The sequence below is a fragment of the Lepisma saccharinum genome, chromosome 30, assembly GCF_977018435.1.
Source record: "Lepisma saccharinum chromosome 30, izLepSacc3.1, whole genome shotgun sequence".
NCBI lineage: Eukaryota > Metazoa > Arthropoda > Insecta > Zygentoma > Lepismatidae > Lepisma > Lepisma saccharinum.
Window position 1 is genome coordinate 34383007 of NC_139258.1, and position 21108 is coordinate 34404114.

Sequence of the window (21108 nt, forward strand, 5' to 3'; positions counted from 1 at the left end):
TGACTTTGCCACTTGGTTTCCAGTTCATACAGATGGCACATGGATTCGACAGAGGAAACACTGTCATTCCCATGCGAAACAGCTTTTGTTTTGTGGTCAGATTTTGGGGAACCCACTGTGCGCACACCTTCTGATACTGGAGACTGTGTTTCATGATGTTAAACACCATGCTGTTACGTGCCACTGTGGTCTGTGCAACGTCTTCACTACTGTACACCGTTGATCCTGTTGAATGATGTCATCACATGTTGGACGAGGTCATCATTTGTGACAGTGACAGAAAAACCAGGTGGTGGATCATCCTGCTGCAGTGATGTTCTTTCTTCGCAAAACCTCCGACTCAACTCCTTCACCAACGACAGAGATAAACAATGTTCCCCTAACGCTGCTGTCATTTGACGGTGAATGTCTTGCATACTAGCACCTTCTACCACCTGGAAACACATGGCTGCTTGCTGCTCTTCCTTACTGGTCTACATGATATGCTGGATGGCAAGTCCCTGCATGTCTGCTTCACATGTCTCACACTCGCACTGCTTCACACAAGCCTGCGACATGACTGCCATGTACCAGGTGACAACGAACCCCCTTCCAGTGGCACGAATTTTCATGGAGCTGCGATATCTACACGTCGAGATATACGATGTGGCCTGTTTTCCACTGACTGACCCTTCTGTAATTTGGTGAAGTCAATGGTAGTGCAAAGCTATGAAATAATTTCTCTACCATTCCAACAGCTGATACGCATGTGGAAAATTTTGGGAAGGGGTTGATATCTTGCTGAAAATGTACACCAGACTGCAGGTACTGAATTTTGAAGGAGGGACAGTGCCAACCTACGAGGTACTTTAGACCAGTAAGAGTTAGTTTGTAGAAGATGAAAGAAAAGGCCCAGAGACATTATTTTGTGAGAATGCGCACAAACTGTTTAAGTATGATCAATGAAAAATAATTGTTTTTCTATGTGCCAAGTTTCGATATGGCAATTTAGAGAGCGTGCGAGAGAGAGACAGGCACATTAGAAGGAAGACAGAAAATAAGACAAAAATACATTATAGGGGTGTAATGGGTGATTCTTCCACGTAGTACACCCTGGACTGCATTTTGCAGACAAACGAGGGTCTGGCGACTGTCCCCATGGCCAGTATAATTCTGTGTGTTGTCCTGTGTTTGTACTTATTTTTGCTGAGTGCCCCTTTTTAGCCTCTGCTTTTAACCAAGGTAAGGAAATTTAATTTTCAGACACACTTTTATTTTTGTTATGATAAGGGGCTGGACCCCGTATAGTACGGTGGGTGCAAAATAGCCTAAGTACTGACGCACCCAAAATTTTTAATTTAAATTCAAAAAATACAGAATGAGAAATAAATGGAAGAATTGAAAATATAGAGCAACAAAGGAAGAAAAGTATAAAAGAGATAATGAATCAATGGAAGAAAAGTAGAAAAAGTAAGAAGATAATAGAACAAGAAAAAGGAGCACTGAGACAAAAAAGGAAAGTGGAAAACAGTGAAGTCAAGATAGATCAACATAGTCATGGTGGCCAAAGCAGAGCTTATCTGAAAATGTTTACCCATATAGGTGACATTCTCTAGTGATTGGCTACTGCTTTCCTGACAGTTGTTAAAAAGTTATTAATGCTTTTAGGATTGCATCCCAGTTAAACACTTTACTGTAGGAAACACAGTCAGTTTCAACTCTGTATATCACCATGCTACTGCAATGACAGAAAACTTGCCATGAGTTTGTTACACAATACTTTGGTGGTACAAATAACAACCCATTTACTTTTGGAATGTTATTGCCATTTCGGTTTAAAAGAAATATTTCTTGTCAGGATTCTCCAAATTTTATACTAGTCATATTCCAGATCAAAATTATTTTACATTTAATCCTAGAGTGCTGTTCAAGTGGAATGCTGCACTCCCCCCCCCTCTCTCTCTCTGCATGCATGTGGAACCTTGACTATATGTTATTCAGAGCATTATGAGCACAAAGATTAATCTGAAAATTACTATTAATAGTAAAGTGTACAATTGGGACTCCACTGTATATGAGATACCAAATTGTCATACAAATTTAGCTAGTTTTGGTTTAAAAGAAATAGTATTTCTAGCCCGGAATTTCTCTCACTACATGCATGTATTCCCCAAATTTTATACTTAAGTCATATTCCAGAACAAAATTATTTTCCATTTAATTATTACATCCTTGAATGCTACTAAAATTTAATGTAATAAAATTGAGTGGGCTACAGTTTTCATTTCTAAGAGGAAGTATTTTTAAGTATAGTTATCCAGTTGAATTATGATTATTGAGAATGTTTGTATCTAAAACTATTTGTAATTTATTTTCTTGTTTACTTGCTTAACTCTTAATGTCCAACTGACAAGCTTTAGATGAAACATTTCCTTTAACATTTGGGCTAGCATGAATGCTTCCAAAAATCTTTTAGATTTTTATAGCAGACAATTCTTTACATACTTTACTTGACATTCCAGTTAGCATTTGCGATTGCAATACAAAGTGTGCATAGAATGTTAGATAATTACACACAACAGAAAAGGCATTTGAGTTACATGGTTTTCATTGAATAACCCATAAACTTACTGAAACTCTGCACTTTTTTTAACGTTACATAACTATTAATCTCAGCTTTATTTTGAGATATTTCTGTCCATGAAGTCAGTGCCCTATTTTTTTACAATTGAAACAGCTAATGCAGTGGGGTCCCAGGTTTGATACTCCCAATTAGCCTTACTGTGCATAAAGTGGACTTAAACACCACTCAATCAATCAATTAGAAGCTAATGCAGTGCTGTGCAAGCTGTGAGGTGCCAAAGTTTCAAAGGGGAGGCTCGAGAACTTTCTTTATTTCTTTTATCTGAAAGTTTAAAATGTTTGAATAAAAAATATATATATTTCTTCTGTATTACTGAAAATCATGTTGGTTTTCCATGGGTAACGTCATCTCCCGTGCTTTTGAACTGAGACAGAGAGTGCAGCGGTACTGTACATTGTAGAAGAAAACCCTGCCAATGCTGAAAACCTAATTGATGGTGCCCGTGTACAGAAATTGGCCTACTTTTATGATATTTTCCTCAAACTGTATGCTCTGAATGTATCTCTACAAGGTACAAGAGAATCCTGCAACTATCAAACAAGGCGTCAGCCTTCAAAACGAAGTTGCTGCTTTGTAAGAGGAAGATTATAAGATGAAAGCATTGGTGATTGCTCTCGTACATGGAGCATGTTGTTAGATGAAACAGGACAACAATTAAATGATGAAATCTAAATATTGCTGTATGCCTGTTTTTAACATCTATTGTCCAGCTTTCCTTACTGTTTGTATTTATCCTTTTTTTCTCATGAATATCGTATCGCTGAATGAATTGACACCAGATAACATTTAAACATTCAATTGTACACCACCTGCATTAATCACACATTATATTTTCATTACTTGTACAGTGTGCAACATGGGAAACGGATGGTTTTCAAATGGGGATCTCGAAGCAGGGATGGGGGGTAGAGATGAAAGTAGGGTGGCATTGAACTCACTTGGCCATGCCATTTTCGGCACGGTTCAGATCGGCTCGGCTGGGCTTGCACCGGATGACAGCAGTACACGCAATGTCAGCTGCACTCGTAAGGATGGTGTCTTTATGCTTGCGAAAATGGTGAGCCTGTTTCTGGCAAAGGCTGAGCGTTGTGGATAATCTTCTTCGGGTAACTTCTGCACGATCACAAGTTTGTACAGATGGCATTCCAAATTATTGTGTAAGATTCGCCGTACTGTGCTTTTACTCAGCCTCAATTCGACAGAATGTCCCCGAGCAGAAAGTTATTGTTCGTGTTATTGTTTTTGACGATTTAAACTTAATGAAGCATAACAAGCAGCCTTATTTTTCCTGATGAATGTTAACAAATGGACGCAACAGGCAGGTGGCACCACCCAACATGGCGGTCGCCGCAAGCTGTTTTGCTTCAGCTGACGTTGTACACGCTCTCTCTATTTCTTCTTACTGTCACTCCGAGCCGAGCCCAGCAGAGCCGATCCAAACCGTGCCGAAAATGGCATGGCCGAGCTAGTTCAATGCCACCCTACTTTCATTTCTACCTCCTCTCCCTGCTTCGAGATCCCCATTTGAAAACAGTCAGTTTCCCATGATGCACCCTTTATGTGTATCAACAGTAAATTAACACGAAGAGATTTTGTGTTGATTTTTCATGGTCACATCACATGTATTGATCTATAATTTTTGAGGGGAGGCATGTGCTGATTTTGGCATCGGAGGAGAGCTGCGAAAACGAAAAGTTTGAAAATGCCTGAGCTAATGTATTCTTCCACACATGCATTGTTTGCACTATAAAGTATGTATTTAAGCATCGCCATTGATTTGTATCTAACACCTTTTTGTAGAAAACATTGTTCCTCTCGGTTGAATAGGTATCGACTTGTAAACAAAGTCGCAATACATTTTTAAATCACACACTGTTTCCATCACCTCTACACTCGTGACCTAGAGCTCATTACTGGTTGGTTATACTATGTGAAATGCTAAGGAAATTAGGACCAATTCTATTCGTAAAATATGATATTACATCAAAATTCTATAATTTCTTCCCTTTACACTGTAGAATATGTTGCTTAATTTGTCATTTCAAGTGCCTTAAATTCCAGAGCCACATTCATAATGTCATCCACTATTTTGGAACTTGAAATGTGCGTTACATGAAGCATAAGGCAATTGAAGTTCATAGTAAATTGTCTGTATCGCTTTCAATATTTTTTATATGCATGTGTTGTCGGAAGAGCTAGTTTCTTGTGTGGGAATCGTGAGAATCAACTGTGGAGAGATTTGTTAATAAAATGGGATTGCAGACTGAAAAAAATAATTCTTGAAGGAGTTTTGTTTGTGAATAAGATTATGTACTTTGTGTACACACATTGAGTTTTCCACATCACGAAGCAGATTTATATGATACCCACAATTCGCACTACAAGTGCAATTTGAATTGAAGATAGGTAGTCTCACATGGTTTGTCACCTCTTGTAAAATCTGTGAGGACTGAATGAAATCCATGGTGATCATAAAAGAATTAACTGTTTGTGAACATTGTAACTCTTTCATTACCCTATCCTGAAGAAAAATGTTATGGTCAGTTTGTTTACAATATAAAGTGATAAATAAGCATGTCGTGTTGCATCAGATAGATGTCAACCCTGCACTGAAACTCAAACCCTATACAATTCAGGGCTAACTGTTCAATGTAACAGCAGGGTTCATTGATATCCCTGGGAAGTGGGAAGGATCCCATGGTAAGGTTAGGGTGGATTCTGGGAAAACCAAATCATGTACAGCACGTAACAAAAGTCCGGGAACACTTTAAAAAAAATATTGTAGTCAAACAAGTAGCATTACAAAGTGACAAAAGTAATCATTTCAAAGATTAAAGTTGTAAGGTTTTTTCTCATTGAAGGTGTTATATGTAGTTCCATATACCATCGCTAGGTGGTGTCATAATCAATATGGCGCTTTCTGGAGTTGAGAAGGCTTTCCGTGTGCTAGAATTTGACAAAACAAAGAGTGCAACGGATGTCCAATGAAAATTTAGGATGAAGTACAGGAGAGCAGCACCAATCAGGAAGGCAATGTACAATTTTGCCTGTTCGAAAGAATTATCAAATTCACAAAAGCATCATCTTTGACCTCCAATGCACAGCAAAACTGGAATTGCTGGTCTTTGTCTTTAGGATATAACTTTTGCACTAACTGTAGTCTGTAGGGTTTCATGTTTAATTTTTTACGCAAAAACCCACCACACAGTCATTGTTGACATTTCCAACTCACGTGAAGCTCTGCGTATCGATTTTCTCGGACTCCTTGTGAAAGCTTCTCTCACTTGCTCAGTGTCATTTTCATTCACACCTGGCCGACCACTTCTCTCAAACACCCAGTTTCAACAAATTTTACATGCCAATTGTAGATTGCCTTCCTGGTTGGTGCTGCTTTCCTGTACTTCATCCTAAATTTTTGTTGGACATCCGTTGCACTCTTTGTTTTGTCAAATTCTAGCACGCAGAAAGCCTTCTTAGCTCCAGAAAGCGCCATCTTGATTATGACACCACCTAGCGATGGTATATGGAACTACACGTAACATCTGCAATGAGAAAAAACTTACAACTTTACTCTTTGAAATGATGTACTTTGTCACTTTGTAATGCTACTTGTTTGGCTACAATAATTTTTTAAAAGTGTTCCCGGACTTTTGTTACATGCTATTGATATGTCCAAATTTACATTCAGAAATGGTAGCACTGTCTTGTGAAAATGAGATAGGGTCTCCAATAGTTGCGGAAAAAGTAATTTGGTCAACATGTCAGGTAGGTTAGCCTGCCCTTTACACTGTACACCTTGTTATGTCACTGCATAAAGAAAAAACATTGATTTTTAAGGAACCTCATTTAGGGAATGGATTTTTAGGTGCTAAAATATTAATTATTAATTAATAATAATTTTATGAAATATCTACTATTAGATGCAATTTGTGTTAAAAAATGCACTATTTTCCATGCAATAAATTGTATTTTTTTATTATAAAAAATATTAGGGATGGGCCGATATGAAATTTTGTCCGATACCGATAAAGTAACGATATAAAATTTACCGATACCGATAACCGATATTCTACCAATCCGATATAAAATTATAAATGGTCCTTGAAGAACATGAAAGGTTCAGTAACCTCCTTAATAAATCGGATCGGTAAAATAACCTGTAATTTTACCGATAAACCAATATGCCTATAACGGCCGATACCGATCGAGTACCGATTAATCGGACCTATCCCTAAAAAATATACAGTTTGTTCAATATAAAATCTATCATATTTTGTAGTACTGCACCACCATATGCTTTCCAATGTTCTCTGTGGTGAAGTTCTTCCAGTTGTCCGTGAGTGGGTGCTTGTACAGTCATGGACACTTCTGTGTTGTAAAAATCCAGAAGTGTCCATGGAGAACCTTCTCTCCATGCCACAGGAAGTTTTTGGTGCAAACTTTATAAATGTAACTGCTACAGATTCCCAAGACATGTTTGGGGCTCCCTCAGGCATAATGGTATCGTCGTGAAGCAGGCTGGAAGATGGAAATTTGCACTACGTTGACACCCCTTGTTGTTGCATTTTGATGCTCAAGATTCCTTCAAAGTCTCAACAGTCTCAAATCTTTGTGGTGGAAAGTAAGGATTGTTCTTAATACAAGTTATTTGTAAAGTTACGCGAAAAGTTTAAAATGTGTTTTTCAGGTCAAAAAAGGCTTTTATGCATTTATAGGAATTCATGTAGACATTTTAGGACCTATAGAATTTCAGTAGAGAGGTACTGTGTATATGGAATGCAAAACTCTAAAGCATATGTCTAGAACGAAGCAAAAATGAACCTAGAAATCCGTTCCCTACTTATCACAGATGTTAAACCGTCCATGCAAATTTGCATATTGGGTGCAGATTCGATAATTCTACATCTTGTCAATTTTTATGAGTGTCTGCACCAGCTGTAACTTAGAGTTTCATGTTCATTGTCTTGTAAAGCACTTTTCAAGCTGAGGAAGATTTCTATCATCTGCCCATTCTCTTTCCCTTTGTAAATGCAGTCTCTCTTTTCAATCTGCCTATGTTGTTGTGAATTAGTATGATTCATAATGTTGTTGAAAAGCCTTTGCATTGCACTTTGGGATTCTGTGTCTGTCAATTGTAGAACACAAATGCTTTCTAAAGCATGTGACACAAAATGCGACCACTGATTCAAAACAAATTTCAGTTTGTCCAAAATGGGATTTTTCTTTGAGACTTGATAATAGGTGGCTTTTATTTTACAAAAGTGTTTGATTCTTCTGTAATTGCCCTGTATATTTGAATACGAACACTTGAATGCTCAATTTAGAAATATTTATTTTCCTTTTTTTTTTTCTCATAAATACACCAGAAACTGGTAATCTTCGCATTGAGCAAATATCAAGCAGACTTTCCATTTGATCTTCCTCGTTCGAGAACTTGTATATAGCCACTTTCAGCTTGAAAAATGAATTATGTTTCCGGTATGATAAGTTATGTTCATTTCACAACATTTGTATTGTTTCATGTTGCCTTCCGAGCAGGCTAGTGTACTTAAATATACATGATTCTTTTCTCTTTCCTCTCAAGATATATGGCGTTTATATTTTCGTTTACTTGCAGCTTGATGCTGGAGAACAAGTTTACTACATACAACTGGTGTCATGCAGCACACATAGTGCTTGAATCCTTACCCAAAGCAACCCACTTGGAGACCTTTATGTTTAAGTGGTCTATAGCTTGTAAGCAGTTATACATTAAAATTATTCAGTTGGTGCAAATTTGCACTAGTGTTTTCTATGTAGTAAAAATGCTTTACATCTTTTCTTTTAAAAACAGTACCAGTAGTTTTCTTTCTATTTAGGGTAGACTTATTACTAATTGTGCTAAACGGATAAATTTTGATCAAAGTTATAGAGTACTTCTTGGTAATTTCTCTTTTTTGAATCTTCAGTACTGTAACTTCTCATTACTGGTATTAGCTGGTGCTAGAATACTTTCAAGTTTTTTAATGAAATATTGAAAGAAACTGGCAACTAAGATTTGTTTATTGATATAATGTTCATTCTTAATTGTAAGCAGAATGCAGTTTTATTTCTATATTTCAAAGTATTGAAATATTGTTGTAAAGCAGGGAATTAAATCACATGTATTTTTTGTTGTTTTGTTGATTCTTATAGTTGGAACGTACAAGCTTGATGAGAAAAATTGCCCAAATCGGTTATTCATATTCTGTATTGCGAGATACAAGAAGTAGGAGTTATTTTTGTATGCTAGTGTTTGTTTATTTATTTTTAGAATTCACAGAATTGTGTGAATTGTAAATTCTCTCTCAAAATATTTACAAAGTAGTTGTGGTATAACAGTTCTAGGAGAAATACCTCATGGTATGATTGACCATACATTTCCATTCTGGGTATGCAAAGAACTGGATTTTCGCAGCTTTCCTGAAGGAATGAATGAACTGACATTTACATTTAGTCCTTGCAATTGAAAGGTTCGTGAGTTACGGTTTTGAAGAGAAGAATTCATAGTTCTGGTTCCAATTTAAACTGTAGGTCCAGTCCTGAGTAGCTTATATGTGCAGAACATTGTCATGTAGCAAATAGCACATAGCAAACTTTTTTTAACCTTTTAAAAATTATTGTTAAAGTTGGATGAGGACAGAATTGTCTAGTTTTTTGTTTATTTTAATACAGTGGAACCCAAACATTTTAGTCCCAGATTATAACTTGTTCTGTTTTCATTCTGACCGGTTTTTTCAAAATTGTGCTTTCTTCAGTTTCAATTATCCCAATACCCACAAAATATCAGAGAACATTGCTGCATATTTTGTTTAGACATACCCAAAAAATAATACTGCTTTTTACTCCTTTATACAGTAACTCAAATCGCTCTAAGCATGTTACTTTCGAACTTTTCTTTTAGCTACCACCTGACATATGAGTAATTTTCTGAAATGGAACACATTGGCCCGGCTGACTGTATTTGTACATTACAGAGTAAGAATGTGTGTATTGTTTAATGAATTTTTCATACTGCAAAGTTTTGCATTGGCCTGACAAAATTTAAATTTATGACAAATGTCAGTTGTTTTACATACTTTCAATCACATGTAATGTACAACTATGAGAAATGTATAGGGTAAAAGTGCATGTATTGATACAAAGCATGCATGTAAAAGTAAGAAACTGCATTCTTTGACAAAACAATAAACCGCTTCCAATGACCATGATACTCTGGGGGCATACAATGTGTTGTCAAATTGCTTTCTATTGGTTCATTTAAATAACAATTTGATAAGGATCAGGTATTAGTTGTTCTCATGATAAAGGACATAAATTTTCTCAAGTCAGAAAATTGATTTTCTCTCGCAGAGATGAGATACCTGTTGCATTGTAAAACATATTGCCATGGGGGCATATGGATTACACACATTCATGATCTTGGCCATTTGCAGAGGTAATGTGATCAGCCCATGATCCAGTCACCTGCCCCTGAAAATGTGCCTACTTTTATCAAGAGGTTGGGTGAACTCCAGAGCTGCTTCATGCAGTAACAATGCTTTAAAAATTCCTACCTGGAATTGCTCATCCCAGGAATGAAACCCACGGCTTTCTTCCACATGGTAGTCGGACACTTTACTGACTGGTCCACTGTGACACTCTGCCTCTTGTACATTACCAAATTATTTTCGGTAAATATGCTTAACTATTGGCATGTCCGTGATAATGTCATGTTCACATATCCAGTTCCTCGATTATATGCTTGTCAGGGGACCAAAGGGGTGAAGGGGACTAGAAATATGAAAATGTAAAATTAGAGAATTTTACAAATCTGTACTTTATGTGAACTATGGAGATAGACTGTATAATGTAGAAAAATGGAAAATTGTTGAGCATAAAATTAAGAGTTCTACTATTTTCCTTTTTATAAATGAGCTTGAAGAAAACTTTCCTTTCTTTTTACCCTAAATATGAAGGTACAGATTTTTACATTTCTTTCATTTGGGTGATGTAATATGTCACCAGCCATTTATCTAGAATTCTGCTCCTTAACTTGCATTTTCTTTCCAATTCAGGACCTTTTTTTAAAGGGTGTGCAGGATGTGTCCCAATCCTGACTTTGGGAATGTTTTCCTGATTTTTCAATTTTTAAATTCTGAATGGTTGTGTCATAGAAGTGCTTAATTCTGGAACTTTTTAGATTTTCCTGAAAATTTTCCAACTTTGTCAGGAAGTGGCAAATGTTTTCTATACCACATATCAGGATTTTCTAATGCAGTGATTTGTGCGCAACCCTTGCTAACATTCTCAAATTTTTCACGAAGGCCCAATTTATGGTCATTTTGGCTCTAAATATACCTTTACAACCCCCTAAACATGAACTTACCCCCCTCCCCAAATGAAAAATTGTGGATAAACTCCTATTTTTGTGTTATGTTAGATGCTATTCAGATGGAGATGGGTCAATTCTAATGCATATTACACATTAGCAGAGTCGGTGATGTGGTACTTAGATTTGTCTTCCACTCGTATTAACACACACACAATTTCATATATTAGGGATGGGCAGATGTTGTTTGCCAACACCAGTAACTGATACATATTATACCATTTCATTATAAAATTACTAACATTGCACAATAAGCTTAAATGATTTACATTCTTGATTAAATGACAGACAGGACAATTACAAGTTTCACATATAGAAATGTAAGGCTTTAACCCTTGGATACCAGGCTATTTTCAATTATACTACCCTTAACTCTTGTCAGAATGATTCAGAAGTAAATGATAGTAGTCACAAATGATCAAGCTATAATGTCATGCTAATGAAAAAGATGCATGTGTTACTAATTAGATGAAGTAGAAAGTAACATTTTTGGACTCCTGTAAGTCAACACTGGGTTGCCACTGTAAAGTAAATTCAGTGTAGGTAAATTTTCGAAATATTGTGCCAAAGACTTGAACAAAGGTGAGTCTCAGTTGTACAGAACTCTGTCTCACTTTTGGTTTTGTATCCGCAAGCCTCAGAGGTTGTGGTCCAACCCCTTATTATATCATATGATTATATTATATAAAATAATTAAGCCAAGGATATAAAATTCATCATGACACCGTAAAATGAATGAAACCTGAATATCTGGAACATTTATTGAGTCACAGTATGATTCCAAAGTTGCACATACATAATTGTCCCAATCTTGCATTTAACGGTTAAAATTTTGGCAATTTTACGTTACCGTACTACAGAAATAGTAACAGAAAATGCCATTGAGTTTGGCTTCAATAGGACTGCCAAATATTTCTGTGCATACGAGATGAAACTAAGACAGGTTTCCTATATACTGATTTAAAAATAGGTTCAAAAGTAAATAAATAAATAGATTCCAAATCTAAGTTAATTTTTGGGAAGAAATGATAGATGAATTAATAACTGGTGCATTGTTTATTTGAGGACGCAACAGTTCTGATCAATATCATTTGTAGTATTTCCTACAACTGTACTTTGAAATGAATAACATACCATCTTAGAATAACCTTTGTTTTTTTCTTACATGGATGCTTTTATTCCACGACCTTCCATCATGCACTATTACCTGAAATAAGTGTATCATTATACCATGTGCAAATTTCCATAATTAAATTGAATAAAGAGTCTCCCCAGTAGAATAGTGTCATCATGAGTCCCAGATTCGTTACCCGATGGAGGCATGTAGAGGTTCAGATCATACTTGAAACTGTAGGTGCAGTCCTGATTAGCCTAGCTGTGCATAAAGTGGACTTAAAAACAAAAACTCAAACTTAATGCAAGTAAAAGAACATTTTTTGTACAAATACATCATATTTTTGTTTGGAAAATTACGTTTTGGTGTTATAATTGTGAATAAGAGCTTACATGTGGTTTAAAAACTGCATCCACAACATAAAATAAAAAATTACATTCTAATAGCAGATCGGTAACTTTTACCTGTGCGAAATGCAAGGAAATCAAAATTGTAGGATTGTCTGGCTTCAAGATGTCTGACACTACAGAACAGTTTGCAGAAAATCTGTAAAACAATTGTTGAAGATAGAAGACTGCAAATTGCTCTTCTCTCAGCAAAGAAAAATTCTCACTAGGTGGAAAGAAAAAAATTCTCACATTTTTTAATAAGAAAATAAACCACACGTATTTGTAGAACTAAGCTCAGTTTCAATATTTAATATACCGATATGGAAGAGGCTTGTTATAAAGTATTTGAGTTTATTCCACATTTTACACTTGATTTCACACCTGTTTGTGACAAAATTTTGTTGCAAAATGGACCACACACCTTCAGGAAACTTCGGAAATAAATAATATATAATAATGTAAATATATATGAAGGGTTCTTTTTAGGGCTGAACCGATACCACTTTGGACCAATACTAATGCAGATACTCTCTCAAGATTCCCACCAATACTGATACGGATACTTGAAAATTGTAATACTTAAAAGTTATTCAAAATGTTCATTAACAATAGTGTGCAAGTATTCCAGTCTTAATTACATTCATCAATTGACCAAGATAGATTTTTGCTTTAAAATAAACCAACATTACATTAGAATATAAAATTACATGTCATGCCAAAATTCATTTTTCTCACACAAACCTGGTGCAAAATAACGAAAAAATCGAATTTTGCATACTTTTCAGGATAATTAGACCAAAATAAAATATAGCCCATGAAGGACCAAAATGTCAGAAAGGTATCGGTAAATAAATTCCAACTGATACTTTCTGATACCGATACATTGGCATCTGCTCAGCTCTGGTTCTTTTAAGTCGTAAACAGTGGAACAGGATAGGGCAGAAACGTGGTGGTGTAAAAAATGTAGTGAAAATATTGAATTTGCTCAAATGTATATTTTCTTGACACTGAAAGATCCAGCAGTGGTCATTTGAATGCGCTGCTTCAGTTTTCAGATGTTGGCTGAACGTCTAAGATTTTAAATCTTGCATTGACACCTCTTTATTCACAATAGCAAAGTATTCCTACAAGGTTCGTCTTGCATATTAAAATATCACCAAAACCCCTGCAGTGTTGCCATAAGTACCTGACTGTAATAAATGCTTCCACTGCAGCAAGATGATGCTGTATGAACCAGTGCTCCATAACAACTAAATTGTAAGCAGTGCGCTTGCTAGAAATTCTTGTGCCATGTAACAGTAACGTAAGATATGCAGCTGCACTTTCAAAACTCCTCAGATACTGATTTGCCAACCTATGTGAACATCAAGCAGAATGCCCAAGTTAGAGGATGATGAGGATATTGCCCCCCCCTTCGCCCCTAATATTGTATCTCGTGCAATCTGTTAATCATATACGGCAGTATTCATTCCATAAGAGGTGCTATGCAATTGATTTTAGTCTCACTTTAGTACAAGTTTGTGCATTCAGTCGGTGTTGTCATATTGGAAGTTTTTTTAATTTATCTTTTTGTGATCCTGGTTCCATTAATTAGAGAGAGCTCATTACAGTGATTTGTTAAATCTAACTCTTAAGGACAGTTGGGACTAGCTTGTCTGTGCATAAAGTGGACCCAAACAAATTTTGCCATGTTCTTTCACTGGTTCACTTGAATAGATAAGATAATAACCCATGGTGCAACTGCCCATGGGGGCCAGGGTCTACTTAGCAACTGCTGACCTCAATCCCACCAACAAGGTGTGAGATCATCCAACCGGTTACGGGGTGACGTGTGCTCAGCACGACAAACCCTCGGTCATTCTTGCAGGTTTCTGTGACCGGGTTACACTACTCATTTGCAACACCCCATTTTCCTCATGATGGTGAGTGGTCACCGGTTCCATACACAGGCCGTAATCTCAAGAGGAAAGTTGTTACACTTCCTCCTAGAGACTCAAACCTGCACACTTCTCGTAGCCCAAAGCTTGACACTTTAGACCGCACAGCCATGGTGCAGACTTTGAATAGATATGAACCTATCAATATTTGTTATTGTACAGTACTTGTTTATGGTATTTCCAATCATTACAAGAAAACAAGAGTTTCAAAAGTTGTTCCTATTTCAGGAGAATCGGAAGACACTATGGTGCACTGAACTCACCAAAACTATATCCATATTACATAAAAAAACCCTGTATTTGTGTTTGTTGTTTCACTAATTCGAAACTTATTAGTTCCGAAGGCCCACTGTGTTCATTGTCTCGGATGCAAGTTGTGTTGTGTTGGTTTTCTTTTCAGTTATCTGGCAAGAGTTTGCATTTCTTCTGCTTGGTGGCTTTTGGTGATTAGTGTGCTACAGGGTTGAGTCGTGTGCTTCAATGGGCTGTCATTGCTTCTTTGGAATAGAGGATTGAGCAGCATACTATCACCAGTGCTACCATGTGGAGGAAATGCAAACTCCTGCCAGACAATTGCAAAGAAAGCATAGATCCGATTCAGCTTGTGTCCAAGACACCTTAAACAGTGAGCCTTCAAAATTAATAGGTTCCTAGTGAAATAAGCTGTGATGTTTTGTGCATAACATATCAATTGTGTATATTCAAAATTTGGGAAGTGAGAAGCTGAATATCATATCTTTACAGGCTTGGATACAAAGTTTTGACCCTTGTACAGTCACGGAGACTTCTGGGTTGTAATGATCCCATTGAAAATCAATAGCGTTGCCACAACCCAGAAGTGTCCATGACTGTACATCCGATTTGTCATATTCTTAATTATGACCTTTGGGTATCTCTGTTAATATAAATTAATACATTTGCGTGCATTGCTCGAAAAACTGTGAATTGTTTGCTTACAGTGTTATTTCTTTTGCAGGTTGGGACCGGATACAGACAATAGATTCTCTTCTTCGGAAAGGAGGCTACAAGGGATCTGTGACTGCAGACGTGCGTCGGAATATAAAATTGACACGCTATCAAAGTGAAAAAATAACAGTGAGTTACCAAGATTATCTTAACCATTGGAGGAACCGGCGGTGCTAGCAAATATGGAACTTAGGTGGTGCAATTGTTTGGACTGCAGCGCAAGCTCTGAATACAGTGGATTGTGCATGGGGCTCACAGGAATCTTATCCAGGATGTTCTGCCGGGGAGCAAGGCCCGATCAGAAAAAGGAAGTGACAGACGTGTAGGGCACCGCCTAATCCTGACTACTTCCCAACAATATGTGATTCAAGAATGGTATGGCACATTGAAGAAAATAAGTGCAAGATAAAGAAAAATCCTCACACCAGAAGAAGTTCTATCACCATGCATAATAGCATAGTGATACATGTGATTTTTTGAAAGAAAGAAGATATATTATTCTTGTTCATCATAATCAAGCTGGAAAAGCGGCCTTAACAACAACAACTTAATTTCAGGAATGCTTTTTTTTTTCCTCAAGGTCTCATAATGAAATACAAAAACATTGGATTGTGAGCATAGAATATATCTTACCATGGGAAGTTAATGGTAATAGAAGTTGGCATTATCGTACTGTCACTGCCATCCATAATTTACTTAAAAGAATGAATTTTTAAGATAGGTATGCTGATTTCTTAAAAGAATGAATTTTTAAGATAGGTATGCTGATTAGCTCACTGGGAAAGTAAGGTTATTGTCTGGATTATATTAATCATTGGCCTCTGAAGTCAGATATTATTGATTGTTGAAGTTATTTCGGCACAAAGTAAGATTCCGGTAAAGCGTTTTCTGTGAGATAAGATAAGAATCCTGTAGCTTGCATCTCTGCTGTGATCAAAGGTTACGAAGTAGTCCATTACTAAGATAAATGAGAATGCTGATATGTTTCCCAGTCCCGAGCCAATTAATAACTGTCTTTCAGTCACATGACCTGCTCAGGTATTGGGGCTGTTCCATCGTTCTGCATCTGGATGACATCATTGTTGTGACTGAAAATGAAACATCCCTCTCCAACTTTTTACCTTCTGGTTTCCAATATTATTTGCACATAAAAGGGCAACTTGTAGACATTTTTATTTTGTTTTTCACTCATCTCACATTATCATGGTAATCAATGTGTGTAGCATTTGTGTTTTTTCGTATGTTAACGATCATCAACTAATGACACAAAGGCCTTACGTAGACTAGATTTGTATGCTAATGTATAGTGTGAGAATGTGCTCTATGCTGCAGTTGTCATTGTTTAAGGCATCTAAGTAGTTTCTCAGAATGATTGTAGGCAAAAGATTTTTTGATATTTAGAATTTGTCTTCCAAGTGTGTATAGAATGAATCAAACACCAATCCTTTCGAAAAACCATAACAAAAAAAATTGTTGAATGATAGTTGCATAATGGGCACAATACTAGTTGCCACGTAAAAGAAATTGTCATCTTTTAACTATAAAATCAGAGACATTTATACATAGGTGCTTGACTGTGAACAAGACAAATGCCTGCATATTCATTCCATATCCACACATTCTTCATATCAAATGTGTGTGAAGTAAATTGGAACGGTATAGTTGTTGGGCGCTGGAAGAAATTTTTTATACCGTAGTAATTCATTATGTAATCTAGATACACTCACACATACGCTAATATTAAACTTGTGCTGTGCACAGAAACATACAATAATTAATAATTGTGTAATAGTTTTAATGAGAATTTTATGTGCAGCATTAATAATGCACATTAATTTCTGTTCATGCCCGTAACACTTGCAAGAGACTGACATTGGGTGAAGGTCGCACAAGTTGTTAGTCTGAAGGTACAATGAAGGAGTAATGTGTAGAATATCGATGAATTTTTTTTCTTTCTTTTTTAAAGTAAGTATTAGGATGTAAGCGTAACTATTTCTGTATGTAACCTTTATAAGTTTCTGCACATGTAGGCCTGATTCATTCTACCGATATGTCAATTTGCAAAGAATATGTTGTTATAATTTGAGCTTTGTATTGTGTATTGTCCCTTGATAACCAGGATTTACGTAACAATAAATCTTCCTGGTGGTTGTATTCTTGTTAAAGGCATTACTTTATTGTGCCTAGCGAACAAAACAGTATATTTATAATTTGAAACTGCATATGGATAGTATGCTTTTCTGCCAACACAAAACTCTTGATTGTTAATTATGCATTAATTGCATAAGTAGTTGTGTGTATGTCCACATTTTAACAATCCAGTTGCCCTTGAACAGGATTGTTCAGTGTAGAAGTGCATATGACTGTAATTGACAATCTAGTTGTAACTGTTTTTTCTTGTTATGAATTAAATCATATTTTAGAAACAATTGTGTAAATTTAATAAAAAATATGGTTCGCATGCAATTATTGTGTATGAAATAAACAACAGAATTGTTAACATACTGCATTAGATAAACAATGCATGTGCAAAAAGCATCTCAGCCACCAGGAAGATTTTTCATTGGATAGTGCTAGGATAACCAGAGACTTGAATCTCATTCAATCATGTTTTTTTATTGCTTTCATCTAAAATAGTAGTGTGAGGAATGTAGCACTGAAATTATGTAATACTGGTGCAGTGTTCATTGGTATGAGGATAGTGACAGTTGTAAAACTACAATGGCTGTTTTTTTGGCTGCCTTCTGTAAAGTTCTACATTGTTACTGTAACAACACTTGTGCCATTGTTTGATCAAAATATGAACAAGTTCTTTTTTCATAAATACCAGATAGTACAGTAGGTTGTTGTATGTATAATGTTCATTATAAGTTCATGGATATATTTAAGAAAGATGAAAATATGATGTGTGGACTCAGCAAGAATAGCGTTCAATACCTCATGTCTACTCGTTGCCACCACAATTCTTCTCAAGGTGTTAGAGAGAGCTGAGTGTGAACTGTCGTATAGAGTTCAGAAATTACTGTGGGTGTGGTTGTGTGTGCATGTGAAATGTGTTTCCAGTTTATATATTTCCTGGAAATATAGCAGTAACAAAAACAAGAATGCGCTAGACGTTAAATAAAAAGATGATTCAAGGAAGCGATCTGCTCCTCTATCACTATTTCCAATCACCTTAAGTAATTTCTGGAACAGCCCATCATTTAATTTTTCTAATATGGCAGCACTTTTATATAAAGTAGATCACAAGACATTTATTATATTATATATAAATATATATATATAACATTGTGCCTAGTTGTGACTTGAAGTAGTAAGGGGCCACCCCCGAAAAAAAAAGATGGTAAATTTGGTTAATGTTGGTTCTCTTCACCAAGCTCTTTTGAAATAGCAGTGGGGTTCATGGATAATAATTTGTTGTTTTTTGTGGAAAAAAAGAACACAATAATGTGTGATATTTTGTAAAGCAGTAATCAAGTGAAAATGTATTTGGCTCCTGCTCTGTTTGAAAGCTCGTATTCTGTAGCATCTAGAAAGAACTTTTTTTTTAATTATTTATGTGAATGTATTGGACTGTATATGTTGTGATTTTTATACTTGATGGCGAGATAGGAAAAAATGCATACTATACTTTAGAACTGCATTTCTATTTCTTACATGAATTTATATACAAGTTGGTCATAAAAGTTTGGGAGAAATGGCGGTATTATTTTCAGACTAAAGATGGGGTATTACACTGACAAAAGAGGTTTCCCCGTATGCTTGAATGGGCACCACGTCACCTGACCTCAACTGCATGGAATATGCCATGTGGGGATTCTGAAATTTGAGAGTGTGTGCTGTGGAAATCTGGGTCATCTCCAGGAAAGAAAAAACACTGCTCTTGTTCCTCAAATTTTGAAGAGAATTCAAGGAAACTTGCTGAGACATTTAAGTGTTTTGAAACTGGTGGTGGACATGTAGAGATCGTTTTACATTGAGGAAATGCATTGTTCATCATTTCTTCCAGGTTTTATGGCCATCCTTGGTTGAGAGAAGGAGTATTTTTTATAGGGCTGAGCAGATACCGATGCTGATGTATCTGTATTGGAAAATATCAGTTGGAATTCATTTAGATACCGGCCGATACTTTCCTTGCATGTTGGTCTTTCATGGACTCTGCAAAAATGCTGCGTAACACTTTCACAGAGTATAATTATCTTGGAAATTTTACAAAAAATGAAGTTTCTTTTTATTTTTCACCACTTTTGTGTGAAAAGAAATATTTTGTAGTAACATAACATGTAATTTCTTAATTTTATATAATTCTTGAATATTTTAAAGCAAAAGTGATGGTAAATTGATGCATATAATTAATGTGGAATACTTACACACCTAATATTTTGAATAACTTTCAATTATCAAGTAACTGTATTGGTATCTGTGTGAGTGTCTGCATCGGTATCTGCTCTCCCTAATTTTTGACATTTACCTGCAAAACAGCAAATAATGATGATTCCATAGGGCAGTGGGATTGTGACTTACCAGCAGCAAATGAGTGCATGATCATTACATAGCTACCCAGGTACTGGTGCCAGATGAGGAAGGGGATACACTTCAGTCAGAAATATGGTATCGTTCGTCAACAGTGTACCCAGTTGATGAATATTATTAGGTACAATGGTACTTGCAGCAGTGTTGTTAAAGGTCCAGGAATATTAAATAAATTCAATTCCGGTCCAGGAGAGAAAAGCAGCCACCGTAAGTGGACTCTGGACTGTAAAGAACCTTTTGGTAAATTTCTCGTAAGGGACAAACGGATTTCATCAAATTTACAGGAGAAATTACTTACCGAATGCAGTTTGTTTAGAATTGTGGAAGTTCGGGGAAGTGTTTTCTCGCATCGTTCATTGAATTTTGACGGTAAATCATCTATTTTTCGATATAAATGTGTGACCGATGCATGGAAGTTCTTGCATCCATTTACTTCCAGGTGGATGTAGCCTGTGTGTGATGACGTAATCCTGGTCAGTGTTTCCAAACACGTGTTTTTGTAACTGAAGAAGATACGTTTCCACAAATGGTTTGTGGGGCTGTGTGTCAATGGTTCATGGGGCTATGCGTCAATGGTTCATGGGGCTATGCGTCAATGGTTCGTGGGGCTATGCGAGAATGGTGTGTGGGGCTACGCATATTTTTTTCGAAACAAATTTTTAACTATTGTAACCTATAGTGACCCTACCTAACCTAACCTTACTGGAAATGGTTCGTGGGGCTATGTATGAATGGTTTGTGGGGCTATGCGTCAATGGTTTGTGGGCTATGTAGGTATTTTTGGGTGCAGTGGGGTGGAAACACTGCATGCTGAGTACGGTAGTGAAACTGTGATCGCCATTTTGCGTGTTACCGAAGGCAAAAAGAAACTAAGAAAACTTACTCAATATGTCGCAAATAGAGCTTATTTCCGTGAAATAAGCGAAATGCCACCTTCAGCAATGTTTCTCAATGCAGAATATGTAAGTACGAATATTCAAATTAAATAAACTAGCAAATTTCAGCTGTTTGTCCCATACGAGAAATTTACCGAACCTTTTTATATGTACAGTATTTCAATTTGGTCCAGTAACCTTTTTTCCGGATCAATTTAAATATGGTCGAGGAACATTTTTTTCCAGCTAAATTTAAATTTGGTACAGGAAACTTTTTTCCGG

The 21108-nt window shown here is 36.2% G+C and overlaps 1 protein-coding gene across 2 annotated transcripts in view; it reads left to right on the forward strand.

The window, feature by feature from the left end:
* The window catches only part of LOC145982023 (nuclear protein AMMECR1), a 53592-nt gene extending 34536 nt beyond the window's left edge, over positions 1-19056 (forward strand). The window contains exons 4-5 of one of the 2 annotated variants that reach the window (XR_014441016.1): positions 15429-16139; positions 16178-19056. Coding sequence is in view for 1 of the 2 variants with exons in the window: in XM_083115586.1 (XP_082971712.1) it covers positions 15429-15595 (167 nt within the window). In the remaining variant the exon portion in view is untranslated. Of the gene's footprint in view, positions 1-15428 lie in introns of both variants that reach the window. The other variant, XM_083115586.1, reaches the window with a different exon arrangement.
* The last annotated feature ends 2052 nt before the right edge of the window (positions 19057-21108 follow it).